Genomic DNA, 26,755 nt, shown 5'->3' on the forward strand with positions numbered 1-26,755 from the left:
GCTGCCACCTGATGCATTTTTAAACAGAGCATAGAGTGGAGAGATCGTGATTCTTTTAAGAAGACAAGCACATCTGTCAGCCAACTGTCTTTCTCTGTATTGGATATGTTTACTAGCCTCTTTACTGTCTCTCCTTAGGGGCAGGTGGGAGCTTGCATCCATAGTGTTGGGAATTCAGAGACTTCTTATCTTTCCTTTCCCCGCAGGAATGATGAACTGCCTCTTCATCATGCTCAGCACGGTGATACGTGTGTACGGCTAACATAAAAAGGAACCTAGCAAATAAAAACAACTGCAAAGTGCTTTTTTTTGTGTGAAACAAGAAACAATTCCTTTCTTTTTAAAGGAGATTACGGGATGGAAATGACAGATCATTATAAATAATGAAAAAACTTCAAACTGCTGGCGTGTGCTATAACGTAAGCTGTTTTCTAATTCCTTTGAACTGTAACACACTTCCCAAATGATCAAAGGCACCTATTTTCTCTGAAATGAGTTCTATCTGAAAATATCTTGTTATTACTGTATAATGTATTTCAGCTGTGGGAAAAACTCAAATTTGTACTGAACTTATCTATCATAAATTTGAAATGAAGTGGAGCACATACAGTAAGACGGCAGGTTGAGCTCTGCCTTTGAAAGGGCCCTCCTGAAACATACACATTCATGAGTTTGATGAATCAAACATAAGAAATCAACGTATGGAATCACTGAGGTCCACCAAACTTCCTCATCCGTCCTCCTGCAGTTTGAACCTCTGCTGTGTAACATTGCTTCTTCAACATTTCTTAATTGTCATCATTTTGCACAATTACTCTTGTGTTTCTGTTTTATCTCTTAGTCACTCATTAAAAACATGACCCTTTGGAAGCACCATGAACCTCTCTAATGTACTCTCTGGTGAATATGGTGATAGTTTGTTTCTTTTGTGCAGAGTAATTGGTCTTTGAAGCTTGTGTACGTACCATCCTCAAAGTTACAGTTTCAGTGAACCATGTGACCATTTTAATGCAGCCATCTTACGTACAAATAAGTGATGTTTCTTTCGTTGTGTATGGCGTTATCTGTGACTCAGAATCGCTGTTTTAATGAAGCCTTTTAAGCACTGACAATCAGATGCTACATTCACAGCTGTAAGATTTTCTTTAAATTATCAGTGGATGGAAATCTAGACGTAGACTCACGTTTCATCTTGATTGCTCGAATAGTCGTATCTATTAATCAAGAGTATTTCAAACATGATGAAAGTGCTCTGTTCATACCAGGCGCGCACATTTATTAAGACTTTTAAGGTAGTTTCTTTAGGAAGAAGCTCCACTGTGATTATTCATCATATTTTAGTTTTGAAGAGGAAGTTTGATATCCGATGAAGATTATAAGAAGTGAATTCTGTTCTGAGGCACCTCATCTGAAAACCACAAAATCCCTGTAGCACATAAAACCCATATATCATTTGTTTCCTTTACTATTTTCAACTCTCCCTCGTGGCCAGTGTTATTTTGACCGGTGTACTGCTTCTCTCTGTCTTCACCTAGTTTTCACAGTCCTCCTCTTCTTCAATGGGCAAGCAGAGGAAGGAAACAGCATGTGATAACGTGGAATTTATAACAAACATAAATAGATTACAAGAAATTACAATTTAGGTCTCCACAAACAGGAAGGTGTGATATTATGAAGCTTAGTTGGAGAAACCAAAAAAGACAACCTAAACACCCTCTGAACTCTTTTTATACCCCTCCGCTGAGCTGTAATAAGGTGTCAAAGTAAGCAATCTGTCAGGGTGCAAGGACTTGGCAGATGCTGGAAAAAAATATTTTCAGCTGGCTTTGCACGCAGGCAACAGTCTTTGCGTTTACTAGCAACAGTCCTGGTTGTTAGGATGGCAAGGTCAGTTTCACACTTTTAAAACTGGAAATACAATTTAAATGAGACAGTTTGAAAAACATCCAGGGGAAGATTTTTGTACCAAACATGTCTGGTAAATGATAAGTACAGCAGTCGAACTCTCAAATCAGGCAACTTGTGTTTTGTTCAAGCACAAAGACCTCTTGTTAAATGTTACACAAAACATCTTTTAGTTTCAGCTTTTAGTTCTTAAACAAGTTTTGCATTTTTTGAGTGTCCATATTATCATACTACCTTAGCTTTCCTTTTTCGAAGGCCACAGTTAACTATCATAAAACAACTCAACATCTCCAAATAGAGAACTCAGCTGACTGAATATATATTATAAATATGTACTGGATGGGACTGGAAGACACTATAAATGATATATTAATGAAGTGTGATGTCACCTTTGAGTCATTAAAATGTCTTGCACATTTGAACAACAGTCTGAACCATCACAAGGACAGCAACAGGCAATGTGCTATGGAAAATACTGAGGGGAATGATGAGGAGATGGTTTGAGTTTTGAGTTTCTATGCTTTCATGTGTTGCCTTTGTACAACTTTCATACATTTCTTAAATATATTGAATACATTAAATGCTTTTTTCCCGCCCAAAATACATTTGGAGATATTATTTTGTCCACCATTAAGAGCTTTTGAAATAGTTGGCCATTTGACAGAAGAATTGAAGATAAAGAATGTACCATTCCTCGTGCTTTAAAAAATGCCTTTAAATGTCTGCTAATAAGGGTCAAACTCCAGTTGCGATTTGTGTCCTGCGCTTTGACAACAGGTGTGATTTTAATTATTACACCACTCGCTGACGTTTGACAGATCTCCCCTCTGGTCTTCATCATGGCACATCTGTCCTGTGGCTACATGCTAAAAAGGCTGATTTCCCTGCAGAAAAAGACACAGTCGCTGGCAGCTGCTGACGAGTCACTTGGTTCCACCGTGAGATGCACGTGTTCATCAGCAGAAAACATCTCTTAGTCTACTGACTTGTGCTCTATTGTGTGTCCTTTTTGTGGTTGTAATTTATTTGTTCCTACTTTATCTCAATATCTGGACTCAGATGCCATTTATCAGTGAATCATATAAGTTTTGACAAACTCTGCCTGATGTTTTTGTGCCAAGTTAGAATAATGGCACAGTAAAGTTAAAGAAACAGCAACTTCAATTTAAAAATAGACCGTAAGAGGTTTATCTATATTCATTTCTTCATCAAGATTGTAGCATCAGTACTCTGCCAGCAAGCCTTTTTGTGCTAATATGAGATTGTTAGCTTATGCCTTCATCAACATATAAAGGGAGGAATGGTGATATTTTCCTCATTTTGGATAAATTAGGGTCTTTTCTCCCCCTTTTCATGGATGTAACATCTACATGATTGCTACACTCAGTTATACTGATTTTGTGCTCTTTTCCCACCAACTTAATAAAGTATTTCTGATTCTGAACTTAAAGGCAAAATTTCAGTGTTTGTCACCAGCTGCATACTTCCAAACACTGCAAAAATATTACTCATTAATGTTGCTGTTTCCTCAGGCATTATGTAGACAATGTTGGAAAATAATCTAATAGTTGGTTATCTTGTGTTTGCAGACAGAGTGGACTCATTTCCACTGTTCCAGTTAGCTGCCCACTTCACATTGTCCTGATTTTCATGAGATCTAACGGTTTGGTGTTTTTTTCTGACATTGCATTTATAGTCATAAATATAATGCTTCATTAGGTCCATATTATTCACAGAGTAATACATTAAATAGCACAATAGGAAGGGCCATAAGCGCTATTAAGGGTGATCTGTGCCTTATTCTCCAGAGAATGATATTTGCTCTCAAATACTCAAAACATTTAGCTTGTGGGTGTGGGATGCAGTTGGTATGAGTCTATCATCTTGTTGATCAGTCTGAAAGAAACTAAAATATATGGCAAAATATATCTGACAATCGTTCTGTGTAATAATTCTTACATTCATTGTCTATTTACCTCTACATTTTGGAAATGTAAGTAGTTTCCTGGTTTCTGGATTTGGAATCCAGAAAAGGAACATGCACAAATATTCATAGCCTTGGATTATATGATTAACATATTTGATGTTTAATCTCCTTTAGATATTATTTTTTTATTGACCACAGCGGTGTGATACCACACCAATCTTCCAGTTTTTTTGTGACTCTGCTTCCCATCCTTACTATGTGCAGCTGAAGATAGTCTCCAAGCCCATGGGTGCTCTCCACTCGCACCAAGATGGCGTCCTTCTGCTGAGTGCTGAAGCCCACGGCTAACCGGTCGGCTCGGGTGCTCGGCCGCTCATTGGGGGCCCAGGTGAATGTGATGAGAGCCCCGCCTTTCCCAAAGATATATGTGGTCCCAGCTGGTAACAGAGACAGACAGAGACACACGAGGAGACAGACATTAGTCAGAGACATTGAAGAGTAACTTTTTAAAGCTGTAAATAGGTAAAATTAGTAGTATTGCTTCGTCCCAATGTTTATCTGACTAAATCTGGTTCAGTCTGTGCTCTTGTGGTTAGCTGGAGTTCAGTTGGAGATGTAGCCACCTTCAAGGACAACCGTTCTGGCGTTATGTGTTATTTTTAGTATTTAAAGTAGCATCCTCAGTATGAAGATGAGATTTAGATTCCTCCTCTCACCAACCCACAGTCAAACTAACATCCAACCCCCTCCACCCCACTGTGGTGCACACACACTATCTTTCATTTTTCACAATAACTCAGTAGGCAGAGAGAAGCTCAAAAAAGGAAGGGAGGAGGAAAGATGTATGAAAGAGGTCTGCTTTACTCATACATCACGGCTAAGCAGTCTAATTTACAAAGTATGATGAAGCTTTACATTCACAGATGTAAACTAATGGCAACAGTCGAGCATCACAGTCGCATCTTTTATTTTCACTCCACGTGGCTCTCACTGCAAATACTGAGGCTGGGTCCAACACTATGGCATCCAGAAATGAGGCAAAAACTGCACATAATCCAGGATGAGACAAGTAGATTATATCTACAGATTTGTATATGTGTATTCTTTGTTTTTCACATTATCCATGATAAAAAGCATCAATGCCTATCTTGTCTTTTCATGCCTCTTAGATGTGTGTCCTCCAAAATCTTTATTCCAACGTGAAAAATATATAATTTACTGTAATCATCATTCACCTGGTCTCCTCATCTGACTTACTTCATTACTAAGTCAAACACCATCTACAGTAATTACATCACTTAGCAAGCCATTTTGTACATGCACTTTATATTTCATGAGGGTACCCAGGGCTTGTTTACATGTTTTGATCCTGTATCTTTGTTGCTGATACATACAGATGCTTACGGGTATTTCTATTTGCAATTTTGTCTGATCAATATCTTATTTATTATCCAGATATATGGGGTACATAATAATGTTCAATTCACTTTAATATAAAATATGAAAAAGAAGGTGATTCATGTGAAGTGGCTGTTTAAAAAAACAGCTTGGAAATGTGATTCATATGGAAGGCCTTCGATATAAACTTGCCAATAAAGAAAATGTCTTCCTGAAAATCTGGAAAGAACCCAGCAGAAGTGAGCTGACTCGTACACTTCATGTGCTTGACAGGATGTGATAAGGTCCTATTCATGGTGTATCACATTCACATATCAATGGGATCACTGTTGTTGCCAATGATCCTTTTTGTTTTGTCTTGTGTTTCTTTTCTTTGTTTCTTCTATTTCCTGAATAATACATATTATTGAAAAATGTAAACCATTTTATTTTCCCCCCTTTTCGTTTGCCACTTGTTAATTACAATAACTGTATATATTTTTCAGTCCTTGTGTTTTGCTTTAACTGGACTACTTTATCTTGCCTCTATGTTTAACACAGAGTGCTGCCATTGTAATGTACACACTTTAAAAACCTTAAAAGAAAATCCAATAAACAGAAAAAAAAAAGGATTCATCCACTTGTTCAGACAGTAACTATGCATGGCAAAGAAATCGTGTCTGTTTAAACTTTCATCATGCAAGTTATTCATCTACACTCAGACAGATTCCTGTCTCTTTGAGATTAATGATGCATGTGCAGGTATTAATTCATCAAGTCTTGCTGGAATTGCTGAGATACTGGAGAAAATCCACGCAGCCTTGTGCTTAAATCCATTTGCTGATCAGCTTGTAAATCAGACACCTCTCCATGATATGATATGATTTATTCCTAAACTCTCAGACACCCTTGTTGATTAAATATAAATTAGCAAAATCATTTCATGGGTGTGAAAACAGAAAAATCGGAGCTATAATCCGTTTTATATAGTCTGTGCAAATTTAAGTTAAGTCAAATCTAAGTGAGCTTTCTCGGGGGGGTGAATGTTCTTTTAGAGGAGTTCGCAGGTGCTGACTACAAATAGAGAGAGAAACTGCTGTCCTCAGATGAAAACATTGAAAACACATAGCCATTATAACACAGGGTACACGACCATTACCTTTAATGGTACACCACAAATACATGTTTTTTGGTGCTCGTTTTAACACCTGAAAGTGTTGTTTTTACAACTGATATTTTTCAATACCTGAACCTCTTAAGTGAAGCACAGAGAAACACTTGAGATAAAATTGTAGCCTCAATTTCAACCGTGTACGAAGACTTGAGTACTCTTCTGCTTGCTGTAATGGCCACTCACCTCAAATGTTTCTTATAGACAAGAACTAACTGCTGGTTGGATGCTTTTTTAAAAGACTTGAAAACACCTTGTACTAACTTTGAATTTAATTAAAAGGGCAGGTTCTTTGGCAGTGTTTGTTTCAAATTAAATTATTTCTTGCTGAGATGATCTTAATTAATGTCTGGGATTTGCAGCCAAATGTGAGTCAGTGACATTAGTTACATCAAAAAGTCTCAATGAGTGGTTTTATTGGTTTCTTCCTTTCAGTGAATGTTATCTGCACGGCCTCTTAGTCTGCCCTCATTTCTGCTCAATGGAATGACTTTCTTTCAGTTTGAGAAAGTATTGACCTCTTTGACTTTTGAATTTATTTTCAGATTTAATTACTTACTACTTTTGTACTTCTGTACCTTAAACATAATCTTGAGGATGGACACAACATCATCAACCCATGCGCAATCTAATAAATTGTAATAAACACTGCCCTGCTTCAAGTACTACTGCTTTTGTTGTTCATATATGTGGTAAGGAGTTCCAAAAGAGCACTGCACCAGTAAAAATCTCAACAAAAATTAAACATTAAGCTTCACACAGGTGCCATTTGTTGAAAGGCTGCATTTCATTATACAACCCTTCATGATTTCTAGCTTTGTTTGTTCTTGTGATACCAAGCAAACAAGCAGGCAAGCATGATGTGGTAAATCACCATATTCAGGAGACCCAATTTCACATCAGGTCTCATTTCAAATTTCACTGGGCGATATAGCCCCGAACACCAATTTAAAAGGATACTCAGGAGACTCAGACCTCATGAACTTTTTGTACCCAATTTTGGGCGCCTAAAAACTAGTCTTGGCAGATAATTACATACATTACATTTGCAATGTAGTGAGTAAAAATGTCACTATTAGAAAAACTAGATCATTTTGACACCATAACTAAACTACTGACGAACAGCTTACAAAGACGCACGCAAACCGATTCACATGTGACAAATTCACAAGATGCAGGCACACGTGATTTTCAGATATATAGAGATGGGAAATATTCCCATGTGTGAGCATTCATGTCATCAAAATGGTTGTATGAGGATTAAATGTTGTGCACTGACAATACAACACCATATCCATTCAATCTGGATTTAATTAGGGCTGATGTGAGGCGTCTATATTTGTTTGGTTTCAGGTTTTTCGATTTTTTGAAGTTTCCATCAACGCTGTTTGCAATATTCTTTTTTCGTAACACAGTTGAGAACTAATAACATTATTTCTTCCAATGTGAAGAAAAGGTTTTCCCTTGTCAAGGAAACACCTCACTAAAAACAGCTGATGAACATGGGAAATGTAGTGTTTTGTGCAGTGCTGTGGGTACATGAGCCGACAAAGAGAAAGCCAAAGGGTGCATAAAGGGTGACATGCACCCGTGTAATGTGCATCATGAAATATGGAATACTAATGCACCTGCAGGAAAACAAGGAAGCATCTGTCTATAGACAGCAGTAACTCCTGCATTAGTCGAAACGTTAAAGCATTTCATTACGCCTTCCTGCCTGTTCTGTCTGCTCCTATCTCTTCTTTTCTCTCTATGCATCAAATAAAGCAGGCAGTAAATCAGGCTTGTTAAGATTATTACTATAAACATCACAGCTCTCTCCCTTGAAGCAGCTCTCCTCTCTCTCTGCCGACTATCTCATGGGAGCGCTCTGCTCTTCTCTCATGGCCATACAATGCACCTGTGCTCGAATAATAGGGCTCCCTTGGAGATTCTCAACCGCAGAATGTGTGCTGTATATCACATCATTATTAGCTGGGAACCTTGATGATTAATTATATTGTACACAGGCATTGTAACACGCCTGGTGCCTACCACTTTAACCATGGGTATTATATAGGTGGTGTGATAGCACATGCACTGTAAAGACTCAACTGTGACCATATTAAAGCGCTTTTGTAAGTTTAATACATTACAGAGGTCAGCAGAATCATATAGTTATTATAGATTCATCTGCTTTTTACAGCCATTGTAATGGTGTCAGTGAAGCTCCCAAATTTCTATAAAGCAACCACGATTGGCTGTTGTGTCTTAATGGATCTCTACACAACAAATGTAACATTATGGATCGTTTGTTTGTGCCAAGATGCACGCTACCCACTCAAACATCCTGTCCTTTTCATTTGTGCTCTCAGCCAGCTCAATACGCAAGAGACTAGGCAACATGCTCATAGGACTTGCAAAATACATGGAGATGGCGGTGATAATTTGCATCACACATAACACTTTAGATGTGAAAAGGTTTAAACGCACCCTCTCAGCTTGCTGTCGTAGAGAATTGGAGAATTCCTGTGGCCTGAGTGAGTGAGTATTAGCTCTCATGATATTACTAATCATGACTTTTAAGAGGGTGAAATCATGAATCAAACAAATGGAAACTAGTATCAGCAAAATAAACTCAAAGCAGTGGAAGAAACAGTCAATTACTACTGCAAGTAGATGTAGAGTACATTTATACTTGAGTGCACCTATGGTTGTACAAAATGACAAAAGTGTCCAAGTGCAGTACAGTATACAGTATGCTGTAGGCAAAGACAGTTTGCGTAGGAAAACAAGGGCACCACTGGAAAACAAAGTTGATCGATTAAGAATAAAAACTCATATAGATCTCTAAACTGTGAGCAGTTCTTCAGAAATGGAGACTTATGGAGAGATATTAAGTCTGGATTTGTCGTCTGACTTATGGCATCTGAGGCACACTCCTCGCATGGTCTATTAAATACGGCTCAGTGAAATGATGAAAATGAATAGCGCAGGCTGAAGCCTGACAGAGAGGACTTACTGGTTTCAAGTTAAAATATGGTGTTCAAGTCAGAAAGTGGCATCATATACTTGGTACAGTGAACACAGACAATTGAATTTGATCAATTAAGAGCCACACTGAAAATCTTGTGAATCTTAAATAACCGTGCATGCAGCTGGCACATGAAGACTTCAGCTGTACTATGGTTGAAATTCTATTTCTGCTCCCATCAGCAAGATGTATCCAGACTGTCAGTCCTCAAATTGAACGTCTGCTGCTCAGAGCACCTCAAACGACCCCCTTCTTCTATAATAATGTTAAGGTTTTCTCCCACTCAACTTTCAGATGATTTGGGTTGTGGTGAAACAGTTTTGACTCAAATGCAATTCTGAAATACTGCATTAATGCTGACTTCTATTGCAAAAGTCAGAAAGGCATTTCCCATGAATTCACTAGAATAGCTTTTCTGACAAGAATACAATGGTCAAGGTTTCCTTGTGGCCTTCATTTGAACAGCTTTTCAGATTTGTGTCTCAGTTTTTACACAGTTATTACTGGAGCATTTGTAATGTTGTGTCAATTGTCGTGGTTAAAATCAACTGGCGATTTCTTATATTCCCATTTGTGGTCTATAATTGTTTAAACACAAAAGAGTTGTAGATGGAAAATGTATGGCATTTACAGTTAAAATCCTTCAGAGTTTCATAAAATCAAACCCCATTTTTAATGCTATTCATGGTCTGCATTTTTTCTGCAATAGCCATTTAATGTATTTACATTCAGTGATTAGCTCAATATATAGTAGTTTCCCTGGTTATTGGCGGAGTCTGCCATTCCTGCACTTGTGGGTGCATGTAGATACCAAGTTTTAACAAGGGAGAAGATTGTGTGGAATAAAAAAGACGATATCTCTGGTTCTGCTGCATCAATTCTTTTTTTAAACTGTTCATCCTGAGTCTGACAATGTTATAGGAGTGCAATGTTAGAGTGGTTGAGTACTCTTTAAGTTGCTAATGCAAACTGAGCATTTCCTACTGCTGCTGCTTCACATTAAAAGCATTCAACTGGTAAAACGCAGGGCAGCTTTTGTTGTGAAGCAATCATTAATCAACAATGCGACTATAAAAAACAAAACGAGAGTTTGTTTGACTGGGTTGTAGACGATACACCAGTTGCTCTTCTGTTGTATTCCTGACAAAGTAGCTGCTAAAGAGTGTTTGCTTTAGTGTTAAACCACACTTGCTGTTATCATGGTAACCACGGGTGTCGCTGAATCAACTTGGACTAAAATCAAGAATACAACTTTAATATTACAGGGGACTTTGACACTATGACTATGGACTATGACAAATCTAATTTCTGAGATCCCAAAATATACATGCAATAGTGTGCAGTAATAGGCACCTCTGTATTGCTTGTATACTGGAAACAAAGGAACATGCATGCCGCTGTTTGCAGCCTGGCAAAACCAAACCCTCAAAGCGATTTGACCTAAATTGTGTCTTCACAATGAAATGGATGCAATTTTATATTAAAAGTCTTCCTACTAGTAGCTTTAATACATTTTCATAAAATGGGGGACAGTGAAATTACTGCATTCCTTTACAATAATAGTTTTTAATCTTATATCAAGATGTCTGGCATGGTTTACAATACATTATATTGGTAGAGCACAGCAACCTATAATGTGCTCTCTGACTTACTGAAAAAAACATGACTCTCTGTAACATGCCTGTACTTCTTTAAATAGACCACTATGAATGCCCTCACTGTGCCGGTGTCCAAGTCCGTCCTTTACTGTTCATTTTCACTGTATTTGAAAATTGTTTTCAAGTGTTCGTGTCTGTTCCAAATGTTGTATATGAGCAGGTGTACAAGACAACGCTGGTCTCTTACCATGCCCCATATACATCTGCAACCACACTGAAGGAAGTGCTACTTAATGTGCTAATTAAAGTATTCATGTCCATGTGTTAGAGACGAAAAAGTATTTTTTATTTATCAGTCAAAAGGGACTACTTAAGTAGGATTTTAGATTTTTATTTTTACAATGTGATATTGGTACTTTTACTTGAGTAAAGGATCAGAATACTTCTTCCATCACTGGTCATTTTTCTGACCAAGAATGCAGCCCTCGCCCTTCTTTTGCGTCACAGTTGGTCTTTTATCTATTACAGCAAATGCTTTCCTCTCTTCAGTTCACATTTTCTTTCTCCTGTTTGTTCTGCTTTGCTGCAGATCTAGAGCAGAGCAGTAGTTACCTTGGTCTCTGATTTCTGCTCTTCCGTGCAATCCTTTGCCTTGTCCACTTGTTTCACCCTCAATGTCTTGGCATAAAAAACCCCTCAAAATGACAAGTGCAATCAACATATATTTGTATTCAGTTACAGAACAGCAATGATGATGATGATACTATAAGAATATCAGTTATAAAATTCACTAGCAGCAGCTGATATTTTTATTGCTTGTGTGTGTGTGTGTGTGTGTGTATATGTAGGATTGTACGTGTAAGTGTATCTGTATGCAGGCCTGCCTCACTATCATCCTTGAGGGTAATGTAATATGTGACCTGGAGGAAATTGAGCCCTCTCTGATAGACCTCTTGATGCCCCTGTCCCTTTCTGCAGCTCTTGTAGCAAAAAAACAAACACTGTGTTACATCTGACTGCAGTGACTAGACTAACATTTTTTTTTTTTTTTACACTTAATGCATTGATCTAAGGATTACATGCTTTCTGTTAAATTCAGTCTTTGAATATGGAACTGTGCTTAAAGATATCATCATTGAAAGAAGCTCACTAAGCCATTCCCCCCCACTTGAGACATCTCTCTGGAAGTGTTAGCTGCTCTTTGCCTTGCCACAGTCAGACAGTTCTCACACCAACATGGGGGCCCTGGAGAACGAAGTGCAGCAGATTTTCACTGAGTGTGTTGAACATGCGGGTGTGTCGGGAGCACGATGAGGGGTCAGCTACAGTGCAATCTTTCTTGCATTCCAGTTGAGAGCATACAAGGTCTTTGGCACTGAGGGTCATAGTATTGGCCTGCTCTCTCGCAGTGTAGTGGGTAAGGGGTTAGTTCAACAAAACACTGCATAAAACCTACTTTGAAACAACAGTGTATTTAAGAAGCCCACCCATAACAAGCTGAGGATGGTTACACGAAATCTAAAAGCCCTCTGAGTTATCATGGCACTGCAGGGTCGGACTATGAACTGAGGAAGACAGTAAGTACGTTAGTTACATAATATGTCTCAAGTTGGGATTTGGCTTCCTCTGATATGAGAAATCCTTCAGTCAATGTGTTAACATTCTTAATAATGTCCTCTGGTGCACTCGTGTAGGGTATTTTGTTTGGCACATGGAAACGTAATCTCTTATTCATAGCGACCCAGATACAATGCTTAAATTGTAAAGACCAACATTAACTGAAAACATGCTGCAGGTTTTTGTGATCAGAGTAACCTCACTGCTGTATGATATGGAGTTTAACTGGGCCGTTCAGGGCTTCATCTGAGGTTCAGTTGAACAAAAGGCTATACAGAAAGTGAAGAAAATGAAATGCCCGATTTTATCAGTGTAGAATCTTGGCGTAATTACCTTGATCTGTGTTGCTACTGTAGACATTTCCCCATCAAACTGTCAAACTCATTTTGAGCTACAACGACAGCAAAAAATGCCCATCTCAATTTCTCTTCTTCAAATTGTTTGTTTTGTCTGACTAATAGTCCAAAACCCAAAGAGATTATGTTTACAATGAACGTTTGGCATTTTTACTTAAAATGACTTTTAAATCACAAATTAACTTTCTTCGACTAATTATTGGAGCATTGGCATTCTTTCACAACTTGAATACCTCTGATTAAGTACTAATTCATTGGCAACTGATCCTGCCATTTTGCTTGGTGCTTCTTGCTATTCTGTGACCTGGATGACTCTTTGTAGACATCCTCAGATCATTTTGTGCTCATTAGATGAACCTGTCTGTGTGTAAGAGCGTGCCACATACTGTAAGTAATATAGTATAACAATACATGCAATAACCTGTGTTTAGGATGAGGAGTGTGAGGCATTGCAGCAGGGTAGGTGGCCTATAAATAGCCATAGCCCAAGGGCCTCCAGAAGTCTTTGGCTAGCCTCGACACACTCACTCACACACTCACAGACACACACATGCATGTCTGTTATATCAAGCAAGTGTCCAAAAATCATAGTTTAGTTGACATCATTTTGGAATTTGTGACAGTTAATAAATTCAAAGTTGGTTTTATTTATTGAATGGTTTTTGCTTTGTGATAGCGGTTACATAACCCAGTGCTATAGTGAACATTATGCCAATCAATGTTAACCAATGTCTGCATACCGTGTGCATTCTACACAGTGCATTATGGCATTGTGGACATGACTTGTAAATCATCAGTACTGTCTGTATCATTTATGTTGCAGTAAATTGAATTGCTTGCTCTGAAGCACGTACTTCAGAAAAACCTACAGTACAAAATCTATAATAGAGGTAATTGAAAATTTATCAGTGAGTTCTTTGAAGTGTTTTTTTTTAATAGGCCTGTTTGATCACAGGCTGTGCCGTGCCTGTAACAGCCTGGTCCAGAATGATATGGCTATAATAGCGAAGATGTAATTCATCACATTTTTAGCCCCTTTGCAACTGACAAAACTGCTGCGGTGAAGAAGACACTACAAATCCATCGGGCCTCTTTTTATAGGACATAAAAGTGAGTCTTAGGACAGAAATTTCAAAGTGCAATATAAAAGGGAGCAGTGACTCTGGTGTCAGCGGTTTGAAGGAGCCAATTTAAGTAGCATAGCCAATTTGATGTAGATTATTGAGGATAGGTCACTACTTTATATCCCCCAGTTGAACACGTTATTCTCTATCTTATGAAACTGCACGATGTAGAAGAGATTATCAGGACAGATTTTGGATGAAGTTGGAAATATTGTTGCCATAAATCCTGCAATGATTGTTCTATATTGCACCCGAAGAAAGCCAGAGAGATCGTCTCTATTTCATTGCTCACTCTATCTATGTACATATAATCGCTTTACGCCTGTTGTGACGCGCCACTAATTACTGTATACTGTAGCAATCACCTTTGACACAAAACCGGCTCCATTACAGAGAGTACATTACGCTGCTTAAACAAACAAGAACCTCATAGAAAAAGATAAAGAGATTTGCAATGATGATTCATTACGCCATTGATATGCATTTGCAATATAACAGACACAGCTCTACTGGTGCTGTAGCATCTTGAAAAACAACATGGGGAAAGGGCAACCACTACTGATACTGAGTGCTAGATAAAGGGGTTTATTGATGCACTGAGGCTGCAGCAAATCCATAGTTAGTAAGGTATCCATTATCCCACTGTATTCCACAAGACAGCCACGAATGGTGCCACCAATACATAGGAAAAATGAAACCCCTTTTTACCTCTAAAATGCCAAAGCTACCAGTATAAATATGTCAAATAGAAAAACAATGCTCAGATCTAATTCTTATTATTCCTGACCCTCGACACTCGAGCTAAATGCGTCAGTGAAGCAGGAAACAGCAAGTTGAGAATGTTGGAGTGAAATGTCTTACCATGGCCCCCTCTGGTAAGAAAAGGCATCCTGTTGATGGCAATAGGAACGGTGCCATGCTTATTGTGAAAATGGTGGACATGGTGAGTGGTACTGAGACTAGAAGACACACGTGCTGTTCCAGTCTGGATGGGGAGCACAGTAAGCAATGTGAACCAGAAGGCTAGTCTTGAACAATAACTTAGGCCCATGCCTAGGCTAAACCAGCTGCTCCTCTGCCTGAGCACAGGGGTGGCTGCAAAGAGTCTACCCATGTATGTTAGATCCTCATGGGCCCAGTACAGACAACTTGGCCAAGCTTTGGCCTCTGACGGTTCAAATTGAAGACCACAGGGCATCTCAGTGACAATCTGGGCCCATTTCTTTCATAATCCCTTTTGGTTTGGTTAGGGAGTTAGTAGACGATGGAAAAATATCCTTTGAATAACCAAAAATGTATTTCAGGAAAGCAGTCAAAATCCAAATAACGTTCTTTGTGGAAAAAAACTGAAGAAGCAACCAACTTATCTGTTTTTGGTTAACATTTTGCCATGACAAGATGTCTACTGCACAGAAAAGCCAGTGTTAAAACCTCACTGAAAACCATCCCAAAGCACAAAGTGAGCCGAGTGTATCCAAAATGCAGAAAATATACACATCCAAAGAAAGAATGGAGATGAATCCAACCATAATTTCAAACAGGCATGTTGTTCAACCATGATATTTAGGCATGAAAAGTGGCAGGACAGAGCTTCATGTGACAAGAATTCTGATAAGAGTCTCCATCGCCCACAGGTAGAGCTTGAGGGCAGCTGAGCCTGCTCACTAAGAAGAGTGCCCCTCCACCGCAGTAGAAAACATAACACGCTTCCGTGGGAAACTGGATCATTTCATTAAGCAAAAAGGACAAGGAGATAAAAATACGCGCAAGTAAAGATGCAGCGATGTCGGGTGATGCAGGAACCAGCGCTTTTGTTCCCCTTTAGCCAGGGAAAGGGAAGAGAACAGAGATAGGGAGGGGGAGAGAGAGAGAGAGTGAGAGGGAGAGAGGGAGAGAGAGAGAGAGAGAGGGGGGAGAGAGGGAGCAGTATCTGCAGCAGCACGGTAAAGGAGAAAATCCAGAAAATAAATAAATAATTTCTCAGCAGCTCCTCATTCACTCTCTCACAAAAGCAGCAAATCCAGCAAACGGTAGCCTCTGGTGTGGCAGAGATCCGGCAGAATGCAGCCGCAGCACAAGTGTTTCTATTTCAAATGAACGTATGATCCTTCTCTCGCGCTCCACCTGCTCAGTATCATGCAGTAAAGGCTACTGCTGCATTCCCCACACTGCTGCTCCTTTTTCCTTTATCCTCTCCCGTTACCACGTCCAGATCTGCTGTGCCGCCTCTGACTGAGGACGGTTAACGTGACAGCTGCATGTGTCTGTCTCTGGAGGAGGGCAGGTGATTCTCCTCAGATGAGATGTTGCCTTGGACTGCTGCAGCAAAAATTATGCTAATTAAAAAGCACCGTCGTATCATAATTAATCCCGGATGGGTGAAATTCCAGGACAGTCTGGACCCCAGCGAAAAATAACCTTGGCTTGGAGTTGTGCTCTAATGAACGCGAGATAAAGGAGCCCTTCTGAAGGCATACTGTAGTCAGAGGCTCTGATCCAGCGAGGCACAGCATGTGCCTCTGTGTGTGTTTGTGTGCGTGTGTGTGCGTCTGAGAAAGAGAGTCTGTGAGCAAATGAGTGGGGTGGGGTGGAGTGGAGGGGGGAGCGATAGCAGGAGGGAGGGAGAGACAGGAAGAGACAGAGAAAGAGAAAACAGGCAGCCACGGCGCAAACACACAGGGAAATAGTGAGGCAAGAAAATGGGTTGTGTGAATAAATACATGCTACAGATTCAGAGCGCACTGGCTTGCAGGTCCTGGCAGTAACACGTAGGAATCATACTGCAGAGGAGGAGCTTGATTTAGGTGAGCTGTCAGAGCTGTTACAGAATGAACACAAGGGTATTGGTATGGACGTGCTCCTAACATAAAGACTCGAGAGCTACAATAGGCATGAATGATAGAAACACAAATACCTTTCAAAATGACATAACACAGCTCACAGCATTAGCCTGAGGAAGCTATAGGCTATGGTGTGTAATCCATTTTGAAGAAATCAAGATCTTGCATCAACATCCAATCTCAAGCCCGTCTTTCCCCAACATTACGTTGCTATACCGTTTCTGTTTTTACACTCCAGATCAATTTGCTCCAATCCCCCTGCCTGCTGTGTTCACCTCAAATCTGTATACAAGTCACCCCTCTGTTAGAGAGCTCAGTAGCTCTCTGCTCTCATGCTGCTTAACCATGCAGAACTTATTCCTAGCTATGACTGATCTGAGTTCAGAGGTTTTCTGACAGTTTCAGAGCTGCTCAGGATTTTGGGGTGGGGGAGAATGTGACGGTAAAATGAATTGGAATATATTGACACTTGAGAGGATGAACACATTATCAGAAATGGAGAGACAAAGTGGGGAGGGATTGGAGGTAGATGGAGATGGAGCCAAACCCAGAGAAACAGAGAGAGAGAGAGAGATTGCAGGGGAGAAGTGAAGGGAGAGGAAGGGAGACTGCAGCGATATAAGCTAAATCATGGTCGATAGAGATATCAGCTGGGATTGCCTAGTTGGTTGAAAGGACACGCATGGAAACGGGGGGACAGAGGCAAGCCATGCAGCACCACCTCTCATTGTGACAAGAAGTCGACGCAGGCCATTACTCAAGCAGGGGAAGGGGTGGGGCGTGTGGGGGAGCGAGGCTGATTGAACAAAAAGAACAGAGGAGGGGTGAGTGCATAACACTCTGGAATGGCAAGTGCCCTGACAACATGTAGATGTTCATCTGCTGGTATTATGAACACAAATGAATAAGTTGAAACAAGCAGGGTTTTCCTTTTTTCCACATCTCTCTTTTAATCTGACTCACAGGGAGATTTAAATCCTTTATGTGTATTCTCCTCTATATGCTTTCAGTAAATCTTAATGCGGGGAATCGCATGCCAGCTTAATCAAACAGGCAATAGCGATGATGCCGAGCACTACCTGGCTATAACATGTAGACACATTTACAGTAATGATTATTTGGCGTGGCACCGCAATGACAAGCATAGAGAATAATCCTCTGATGACGTCAACGGAAAAGTCAGTTTTATTTCCACTGTCAAAGCTTCGGCCACTCTCAGTTTTACATTCTACCATAAGGGCAGTCATGACAAATCATTTTACACACAATCATGTCCAAATAAAACCGGTATTTCATTTCCAGTAAATGCGAGGTACGAGAAGTTGGGAGTGGGATGATTTATAGCCAGTGACTTGAACTGTCAGGCTCTCCAGCATGTGAGCATCTTTCTAGGCAGCGATGATATCTTGGTGAGAGCTGTCTGGAAGGAGAGGCTTGCATTAATCAATTGACGTGCTTGAGGGTTGCTCAACATGATGAAAGCCATGCTATCTGGACAACAAGAAGGGGGAGGCTGGGTGATTGTAACCTTGTGTTGTCCTTGGTTATTTAATAAGATGGACATCCCCACGCAGCTCCTCCTATTAACACACACCTAGACACACTTCATAGGATATACATCAAATACGCATTTGATGTATAATGATATATTTGATGATGAGCTTTATTCTTGATTCTCTTATGAATCCCAGTTGACTTCTCTTGAATTTTGAAAATGGAATGACCGTCTTTTATCTGCTCCTTCTGCAGTTACAGTCCAGTAAACCTTTGATTTGCATTTTCATATCTTTCTACAGGCTATTTTAAAACCTTTTTCCCCACTTATAGAGCAATTTGGTAGATTTCTATGCATTTACATAATCAAATTATTTTTGCAAGTATGGAATAATAGATAGTTTATAAACTAAACTAAAATGTTTAAATTTCTTTGCAGATAAATGACAAGTCGGGGGCCTGCAAACTTGCAAATGACATGATGTGAGAAGACGTGTACAGCGTTTTAAAGACTTAAGAAACCTAAATGTGCACTGTTTGTTCTCAGGAGGATTTGTGAGAGAAGATTTTTCACAGACATCCAGTCTTGCCCCAGGGGGTAAAGTAGCAGGATTAATCATAGCACTTTCAGATTAATTACTCATAATGCAAGCATCCTCTGAAAGGCATGGCCTGCAGTTGTGATGTTTGGTTGATTTCATTAGGCTAAAAACGACAACACCTAAAATAAGCCTGGCTTAGAGGGTGCATGGAAAGGAGAGAGAATGAGAAATATGAAGGCACTGAAATGCACCACGGTTCCACCAACAGATGGAAGTATACGTTTAAACTGTATAGCTGGCAGAATCATCAGATAATCATCTAGTAGCACCAGAACAGAAACACAACTGCTCACATATTCCATTGTCTTTTCTTAATATGTTGTGAGCTGACAACTATTGTAAACTCATGTAGAGAAAAAAGAGAGACACAAATGCTAAAGGAAGTCATGTACATCCAGCTACACAAAAGGTCCAGAGTTCAGTGGTTTAAGGAGGGAGCGTCTGAATGCTCAGCTTTACTCACACAACATTTTCTCCTCCAGATTCACACCTTGATTAAACATGACTTTCCACTTTTTTCTTTTTTTTTCAGCAACGTTGGTGTCTTGGCAGACTGAGTGCACTCTCCACCGAAAAGACACTGCATGTGACAGTAGGTTGCATATTGTTGGCTGCACAAGGCGCAGGCAAAAATAGATTCCATTTGCTTGTTTAGCTGAGCTTACTAGCCTCAGCATGTCTCCTGGAAAGGAAGAGCAGCAGTGATGCTTACAGTGCGGAGAAAGCCCCCCAAGAGGAAGAGGAAAAGAGCAACAGTCTCTTGAATTTGAACCATCAAAATTCCTAAATGTTGTGCTTTGGATTGGTGCAAAAGACATGAGTGCAATAGGAGCTGCTTGAACTGTCCCCTTTCAAAATCAACAACCTGAGCCAGAACAAAATCAACAACCTGAGCCAGAACCTGCGAAGGCAGTGGGACGTCACTACAGAGGACGATACAATTTTTGCTTGGCTGAGGTGTTTTCACTCTTCACTCTGGAGCCTGATTTTGATGATGAGCCTGAAAAAGCATCAGCAGGATAGTTGGCCATGGAGGAAGTCCTGACGTTGTTATTGGCTTGCGTTGATCTACTTGTCTTGCTTATTAGAGAAAGCACAGGCAGAAATGCATGATGGATTTTACTCTTGCTATGACTGCAAATTGTGATGGACATTTGGGTCGTGTCCAACAACTTAACGTCTGTAGGAGAGCTTTAAAATGTTGAATGATGATACTTCATACTGGACCACAATTATCCAGCTTTGCAAACCAGCCTCTGTATATTTACGATTATATTAGGCCTTGTAAAATAATATGCACCAGTTTAGAAATGGTCTGGTCTATAGTGATTTTCGTGTGCCTTTTACTGTATATCCACTCTATCCAGAACCTGGGCGTCATTTTCTGTTTGGGGGAAAATTGGGCACTGGGTTCTTGCCTTTTTAATGTCTTTTTAGTATCTAGTCTCCTAGCAAGTTACTACTCAATGATACATCATACATAAATTATTCCCTTCATTAATGATTATGTGTGATATCATCTGACTAGAGATTTCAGAAATCAGTAGGTCAGCCATCACTGTGAAAAGCTGTCCTATCATCTTTGTATCAAAGCCATTTGACCTTTTGCCAGGCCCTTATTATGAATAAGACGTAGTTTTTGATTGCCATGCCTGATGAAATGAAAGTTAAATAAAAATGTAAATAAATTGTGGTGTGTGGCATTGATTTATGCTACATACTAGTCCCTACACAAATAAACATTAAATAAAATATATCTTTATTACCTTCAATGTGCATAATTTAGTCATGATTACAATATATTTATCTTCCTCGAATCGATCATCTGCTTATATTACTTGTGTTCGAGCCTCTTTATACTTGCCCCGAGTCTTTTAATCACTTACAGGGGACTGCACACAGCGCCCCAGCATATATAGTGGACTTCCTGAAGCGTCAGAGGGGAGTGGAAGATTTAAAATGGAACACACTTGCCCTTCTCTGCAGACTCCGCAAATACCATTCAATGATGACTGATGAATTGTTTGATTGCAATGTGTGATCATCAGGTAAATTCTTCAGTGTTTTCAATAATAATGAAAATAAATTATATTTCTATCACTGCTTTGCTGTCTCTCTCTGTGCGTCTCTCTCCATGGTGCTGAAACTCTCTCTCCTGCTCTCCCTTTGCTTCAGTCTCATTACAGCCACCACACCCTCACCCTGTCCACCCCAGCCTGTGCTTACATGGAAGGTTTGCTGAAATCAAGGGCTATCCCAAATCTGATAGTAGAGAAGGAAAGTGAACTACAAATCAGTACACCATACTCCCTAAGAACACTCTAGCAACCACACATAATAACACATAATAACCACCTAAAAACACTGCAAATACGCTAAAAACCACGCTAAAGACTGGTTAGCAACCATCTAGCCATACCCTGTGAACCCCATGACACCACTGCAACCACAGAGGAAAAAACCTTTCCTGCAGATCCAGATGCACAGAGCTAACTCTCCAAACAAGTCATCAAGTTGGGGTGTGGAAAATCTTTTGGTCATTGCCCATTACATGTCATAGTCACACTTTTGCTTGTTTTTCATGCACACAATAGAGGCAAAAATATGGAACTTTCATCTAACATACTTTACACACAACCATATTTGCATTTAGCATTGTTATATATTGAATTTGCAATGTAATATCCTGCAGCAAAGTAAAATTAGACACAAATGTGTGTCCCTTGTCAATCGTAAAGGTATGAGACACCCCCTGGTGTGAATCGACACGAATCAGCGTACTTTTACATTCCTCTCTGTTAGGCATGTAAATGATGTATGATAATCCTTCAGGCATCAAACATAGCAGCACTACAATTCTTTTTGTTATTAATAATGAAATTTCAAAGGTGAGTCTTTGGGCAGGATCCCCAAACACTTAAGATGTCATCAAAGCCGCCCTTTCTCTAGCCCGTATATGCTTGTAATGTGTGCATCTGGGTGAAAATGTAAAAAGAAATTTATATCTTACTGTAAAGTATTTATTGGATGTGGCTGAAGGCAGTGCTACTACTATCAATACTGTTTAATAACCCAACTGCCTTTGGGATAGTCTATATAAACTACTAAGTCGATCATGAAGTACTGTATCTCTGTCAAACAACAATAGAGTATTGAAGACAGACTGTATGTAGAATTAAATCAGATGAGACATGAATACACGTGTGTCATTAATATCATTATCTGCATTGCAGTTGCATCTGAGGAAAAAATACATAAGGGAGAGCATCTTACTTCACTATAGGAAGGAAGCTTTAGCAGATCTTTTTATTATTCATTGAACACAGAGGAAAGTGAGCGAACAATCTATCAAAATGAATTGGGAGCAAAGAAGAAAATGTAATGGTTTTCTTCTGCTGAGCATGCAGAGACTGGTGCTTTGTTGTACAATGACCAGAGAGTGAGCCAGGAATAGAGAGGAGGTGACAAAGAGAAAAGGTAGAGAGAAATAAAAAGGCAGGGAATGGAGAGAGTTTGTTTGTGTGTGCGGGTGAGATGTAGGAGCAGAGAGATCACCGTGCATTTGCAAAGCATATACATCAAATGCAAAACCCACTTTCTGTGGAAACCCCCCCCCCCAGCCCACATACACTATTTCTTTGTTGTAAATTAACTCTGGCTTGTGTTCTGCAGATGCAGTTAGTGCGGTTGCAAGTCATAGATGAGAGAGCACTACTACAGACTACATGCTGCAGTACATACAGACTGTACTGACGAGACACACTAACTCTACTGACCCATGAAGGGGGATCAAATTGCACAGCTTCGTATTATGGTCTTTTTGTTGCAATAATAATAACAAATCATAATAAATAAGTGGTAATATTTGGCCAAATTGCCTCATAATGTCTTTGGGTGGGTGAGTCTTTACACAAACACATTAATGTGAAGTACACTGAGTTGTGTTGTAATTAAACGTGCGATATGAATACATTTGCCTTGCCTTTGATTTGCTGAAATTTACAATTTGCATTGAGAATTGGAGATCAAAAGCTAGATTCTTAAAATCAATTTACACATAAGTAAATAGTCTGTAAAGGAGTGTTTGCATTTGCACCCTAGCGATCTGAAGGAATGTTGCTGAAGAGCACTAAAGCTTACCTTGCCACATACAAGTCAACTAATTACATGGCTTAGTTACAATGGCTTTGACTATTACTGCTACGCAGAACATTGCAGCCGTCTGAGTGCCTTGTTATGCCATGTTTCCATAAGTTAATCTGCTGAATACCAATTTTATATGGATTGTGAGTTTTAATAGGTTACAGAAGTGGACTGGGGAAAGTGAAGGATTAGTACACAAGCTTTTATCAGGCCACAGAAGCGGCTTCAACAGCCGAAGACAGCAGCCAATTGCTCTGGCTGACGGGAAAAGACGACAGTTGTGACCTCAAGTATAGAAATCCATCTTATGTTGAAATATATCAAGAATGATGCATAGTCTGCGGTTTATAGTATGCCAAGCAGAGTGCCTTTGTATAGACTGTATGTGGGGTTGCCCCCGCCCCCCCCCCGCCTCGCTTGTGCCATGTGAGTCAGTATGCACAGTAATAATCCAAGGTGACATCTCGTTGCACTAGGCACACCAGGAAAAGACATCTTTATGGTACAAAACGTACCATCATAATATGGTATGCAATTGAAATGACATTTTTCTTGATATAAAAGTGCCTGACCTTAATTACATGGCAATGGTGAAGATAGACTGTAATTCGAAAGTAACTATATCACCACTACACAGCTACCAAGGTGAGCTATTATAATTGGCTGAATACCCATTACAGGTATGCATCTTATGTGTTGCGCATTTTGATCCTCATTAGTGATGCAGTTTGGCGTATACTGACTTACAAATTATATTATTTTCCAGCTCTAATGCATCTGTACACTAAGCACATATTATCTGGCTTCAAAGGTCTGTAAATCCTCTCATGTTGTTTTAAAAATTTAGCAAAGTTGAGAGCCAGACCTGTTTTATAGCTGACAGATTATGCAAAGAATGTGATATGACCCACCTCTGGGGCAGTGCATGTTAAATTATTTTAGAGGTGAATTCCTGTATATAAACACACGTGATCCAATTTAAACCATAATGATGGTTATGAAGTTGATAATGGACTGACATTATGCTACCAACGTTTGCTGAGGTTATGTTGAGTTTGAAATGATGCGATGTTGTGTATCCTCAACCCAAAGTGTAGACAACCGCAATGACATAGCCGCATTGCATGCACCCTCTTCCTAAATTCTTCATTACAGTGGGTTATAATTTATCGCACACCAAACAGAGTGAAAGCTCTGACTTTGTGAGAGGAACAGCAAGTGAATGATGTATAAGTGAGTGTGTCACTGTGTCTGTGAGTGTTAAGAGGGACAGAAAGACAGAACCGAAGCCAGAGAGAGGCAGACTCTGCATCTGAAGGCCTCTATGTGTGTGTGTGCGTCTAGCCTTTATGATGTAAACTGAATGTAACCTTTCTCCTCTCACACAGCCCCTGCAGTAGGGACTGGGAAGCCCCCCCCCCCCCCTTCTCCTGGGAGCCGGCATAGACTAGCATTCATCTGAGGCTAAGCTGGTGCGTGGTCTGGGTGTCAAGTGAAACCCACCATGTTCCCATGCAGAGTGGGGCACAGAGGGACAGTCAGAGCGAGCCGGGAGCTGTCCACTTGGTAATCAAGCCTTGCATATTGTTGGTCCCAGAACTGGACAGTGCCTTTGAGACACTAAGGAGGAATATCATCCTGGAAATGGGAGAATGAACAGAGGCACAAACTGCCAATGTGAGACAATTTCTTTATCTTGTATCTCTACACACCCACAGTACTCATTGGTGTGCAGAAGCAGCGAGCCTCTTGGCGAGCCTCTGACCCCACTTTTACACCATTTATTGCCGTAATTATATGTGCTCTTGGTTACTTCACCTGCAGGCATATTATGATTGCTGTTACTTCTTTGGTTAGCAACAAAGCAATTTAGAAAAAGCATTTTTTCAATAAATATCCTTTATATGAATATTATTCAAAATATCCTCTTTAACAAATTACCTGTTATTATAAAAAGAAACTCTCCTCTCTGATGCAAATGGATCCTCTATGGATATGACACTGTTCTTGCTGCAGACGCAGGCTTCTTACTTTCTTATCTTCTTATCTTTGTTATTATGGAGTCTGAAACTGCCTATGGCTGTTTAAATTGGTCATCGCACCAAGGCTATTTCAGGCTGATATACAGCCTTCCTGGTAGCTCTTTTAAGGGAATCTTTCAGTTATATTGTTTGCTTATGATGCTGTTATTGATGCTTGTTTGGGATTTTTGTTCCTCTGTAGCACTTGTGTATTATGAGCTTTTCACCCAACCATACCCTTACATATGAATGCCTGCTGTATGAATGTACAGAGAGCTAAAGACACATATAGATAGATGGATAGATAGATACTGCAAACACTACAAACCATATAGGCAAACCAAGACTCACTGTAACTGTGTCATAAACCAGTAATCAAGTTCTACATTATTAATTCACATAATCTCATCTAGGAAATAGTGAAAATTGCTTTCCAACCAGAAGCACATCTTTTCTGGGGCATTTCTGAGCCGGTAGCCTAAATTGCCAAGTCTTGTTATGAACTTGCTGTTGCTTGCATATATATATATTTTTCATAAATTACAAAATGAATTTGAAAGATGGAGAGCTTCCTCACTTTTTTAATGTGTGATAATTACAGAACTCTACTACCTGCAACCTATTTAAAGCACAATACTGATGGTTTTACGTGTCTCAATCCATTCAGGGGGATGGGGAGTGACGGAGGAGCACTCTGTGCTTAAATGCACAAGCGCTACCAGGTATTCTAATTGGCATAGCTCTATCATTACAAAATAAGTATTTTCTGCTTGAAGGAGCTGTCGAGAATGTTGACAAAGAGTTGCGTTCCACAACAGAAAGAGTCAGTTACTTTTAACCGTCTCTGGCATTTAATACAATGTGTGAAGATGACACTCAAATCACAGGCACAAAATGAACAAGTCTTTAATGAGTGCTCTCACTCAATACGTGTCATTTTTATGACAATAAAACATCTTCTCGGCTGAGATGAATTCTCCTGGCGGAAGTAGTTTAATATTATTGAAAAAACTTTATATGAGGCAAAATTAGACCAGAGAGAGGATTAAATTACCTGAACAATCAAATGTGTTTGATTAAACCGCGCAAGGATACTGATGCAGTTACTTAAATATTCCCGTATTCACATTACGAGAATCTAATAATGATAAAAGGAATTCTTATTTATGGATGGACTTCACGTGCTAGTAGTGACATGATATATTAGATAAACACACAACCACTGATAATGAACTACAACCTCTAAGTATGGAAAGACTTCTAACCAAATGAGCTTATCACAGAAAGCTGAGAAATAGTTGTTGCTATGTATTTGGTAAATTGATGCAAAGCGTTAGGATCACTGACTGACTGAAACTATATATAGTGATGGAATGGCTCTGGAGAACATGTATCTAATATACTGTAATTACTATGTGCTGTAAGCTCAGCAATACTTACAATAAATTAAATCCACAATGTATCTGGCATATACAGATGTCTTAGATAAACTCTATTTTTATAAAGAGTTAATATCGTTCACATACTAGAGTAGGATACTGACAAAAGCCATCATACCACATACAAT

General features: G+C 39.5%; 1 protein-coding gene across 1 annotated transcript in view; it reads right to left on the reverse strand.

The window, feature by feature from the left end:
* nrxn2a (neurexin 2a) overlaps nucleotides 1-26,755 on the reverse strand; it is an 84,559-nt gene that overhangs the window by 11,154 nt on the left and 46,650 nt on the right. The window contains exon 16 of the mRNA XM_070917836.1: nucleotides 4,088-4,269. Within this exon, the coding sequence (XP_070773937.1) occupies nucleotides 4,088-4,269 (182 nt within the window). The remainder of the gene's footprint in view (nucleotides 1-4,087; nucleotides 4,270-26,755) is intronic.

The sequence above is a fragment of the Enoplosus armatus genome, chromosome 13 (assembly GCF_043641665.1).
Source record: "Enoplosus armatus isolate fEnoArm2 chromosome 13, fEnoArm2.hap1, whole genome shotgun sequence".
Taxonomy (NCBI): Eukaryota; Metazoa; Chordata; class Actinopteri; order Centrarchiformes; family Enoplosidae; genus Enoplosus; species Enoplosus armatus.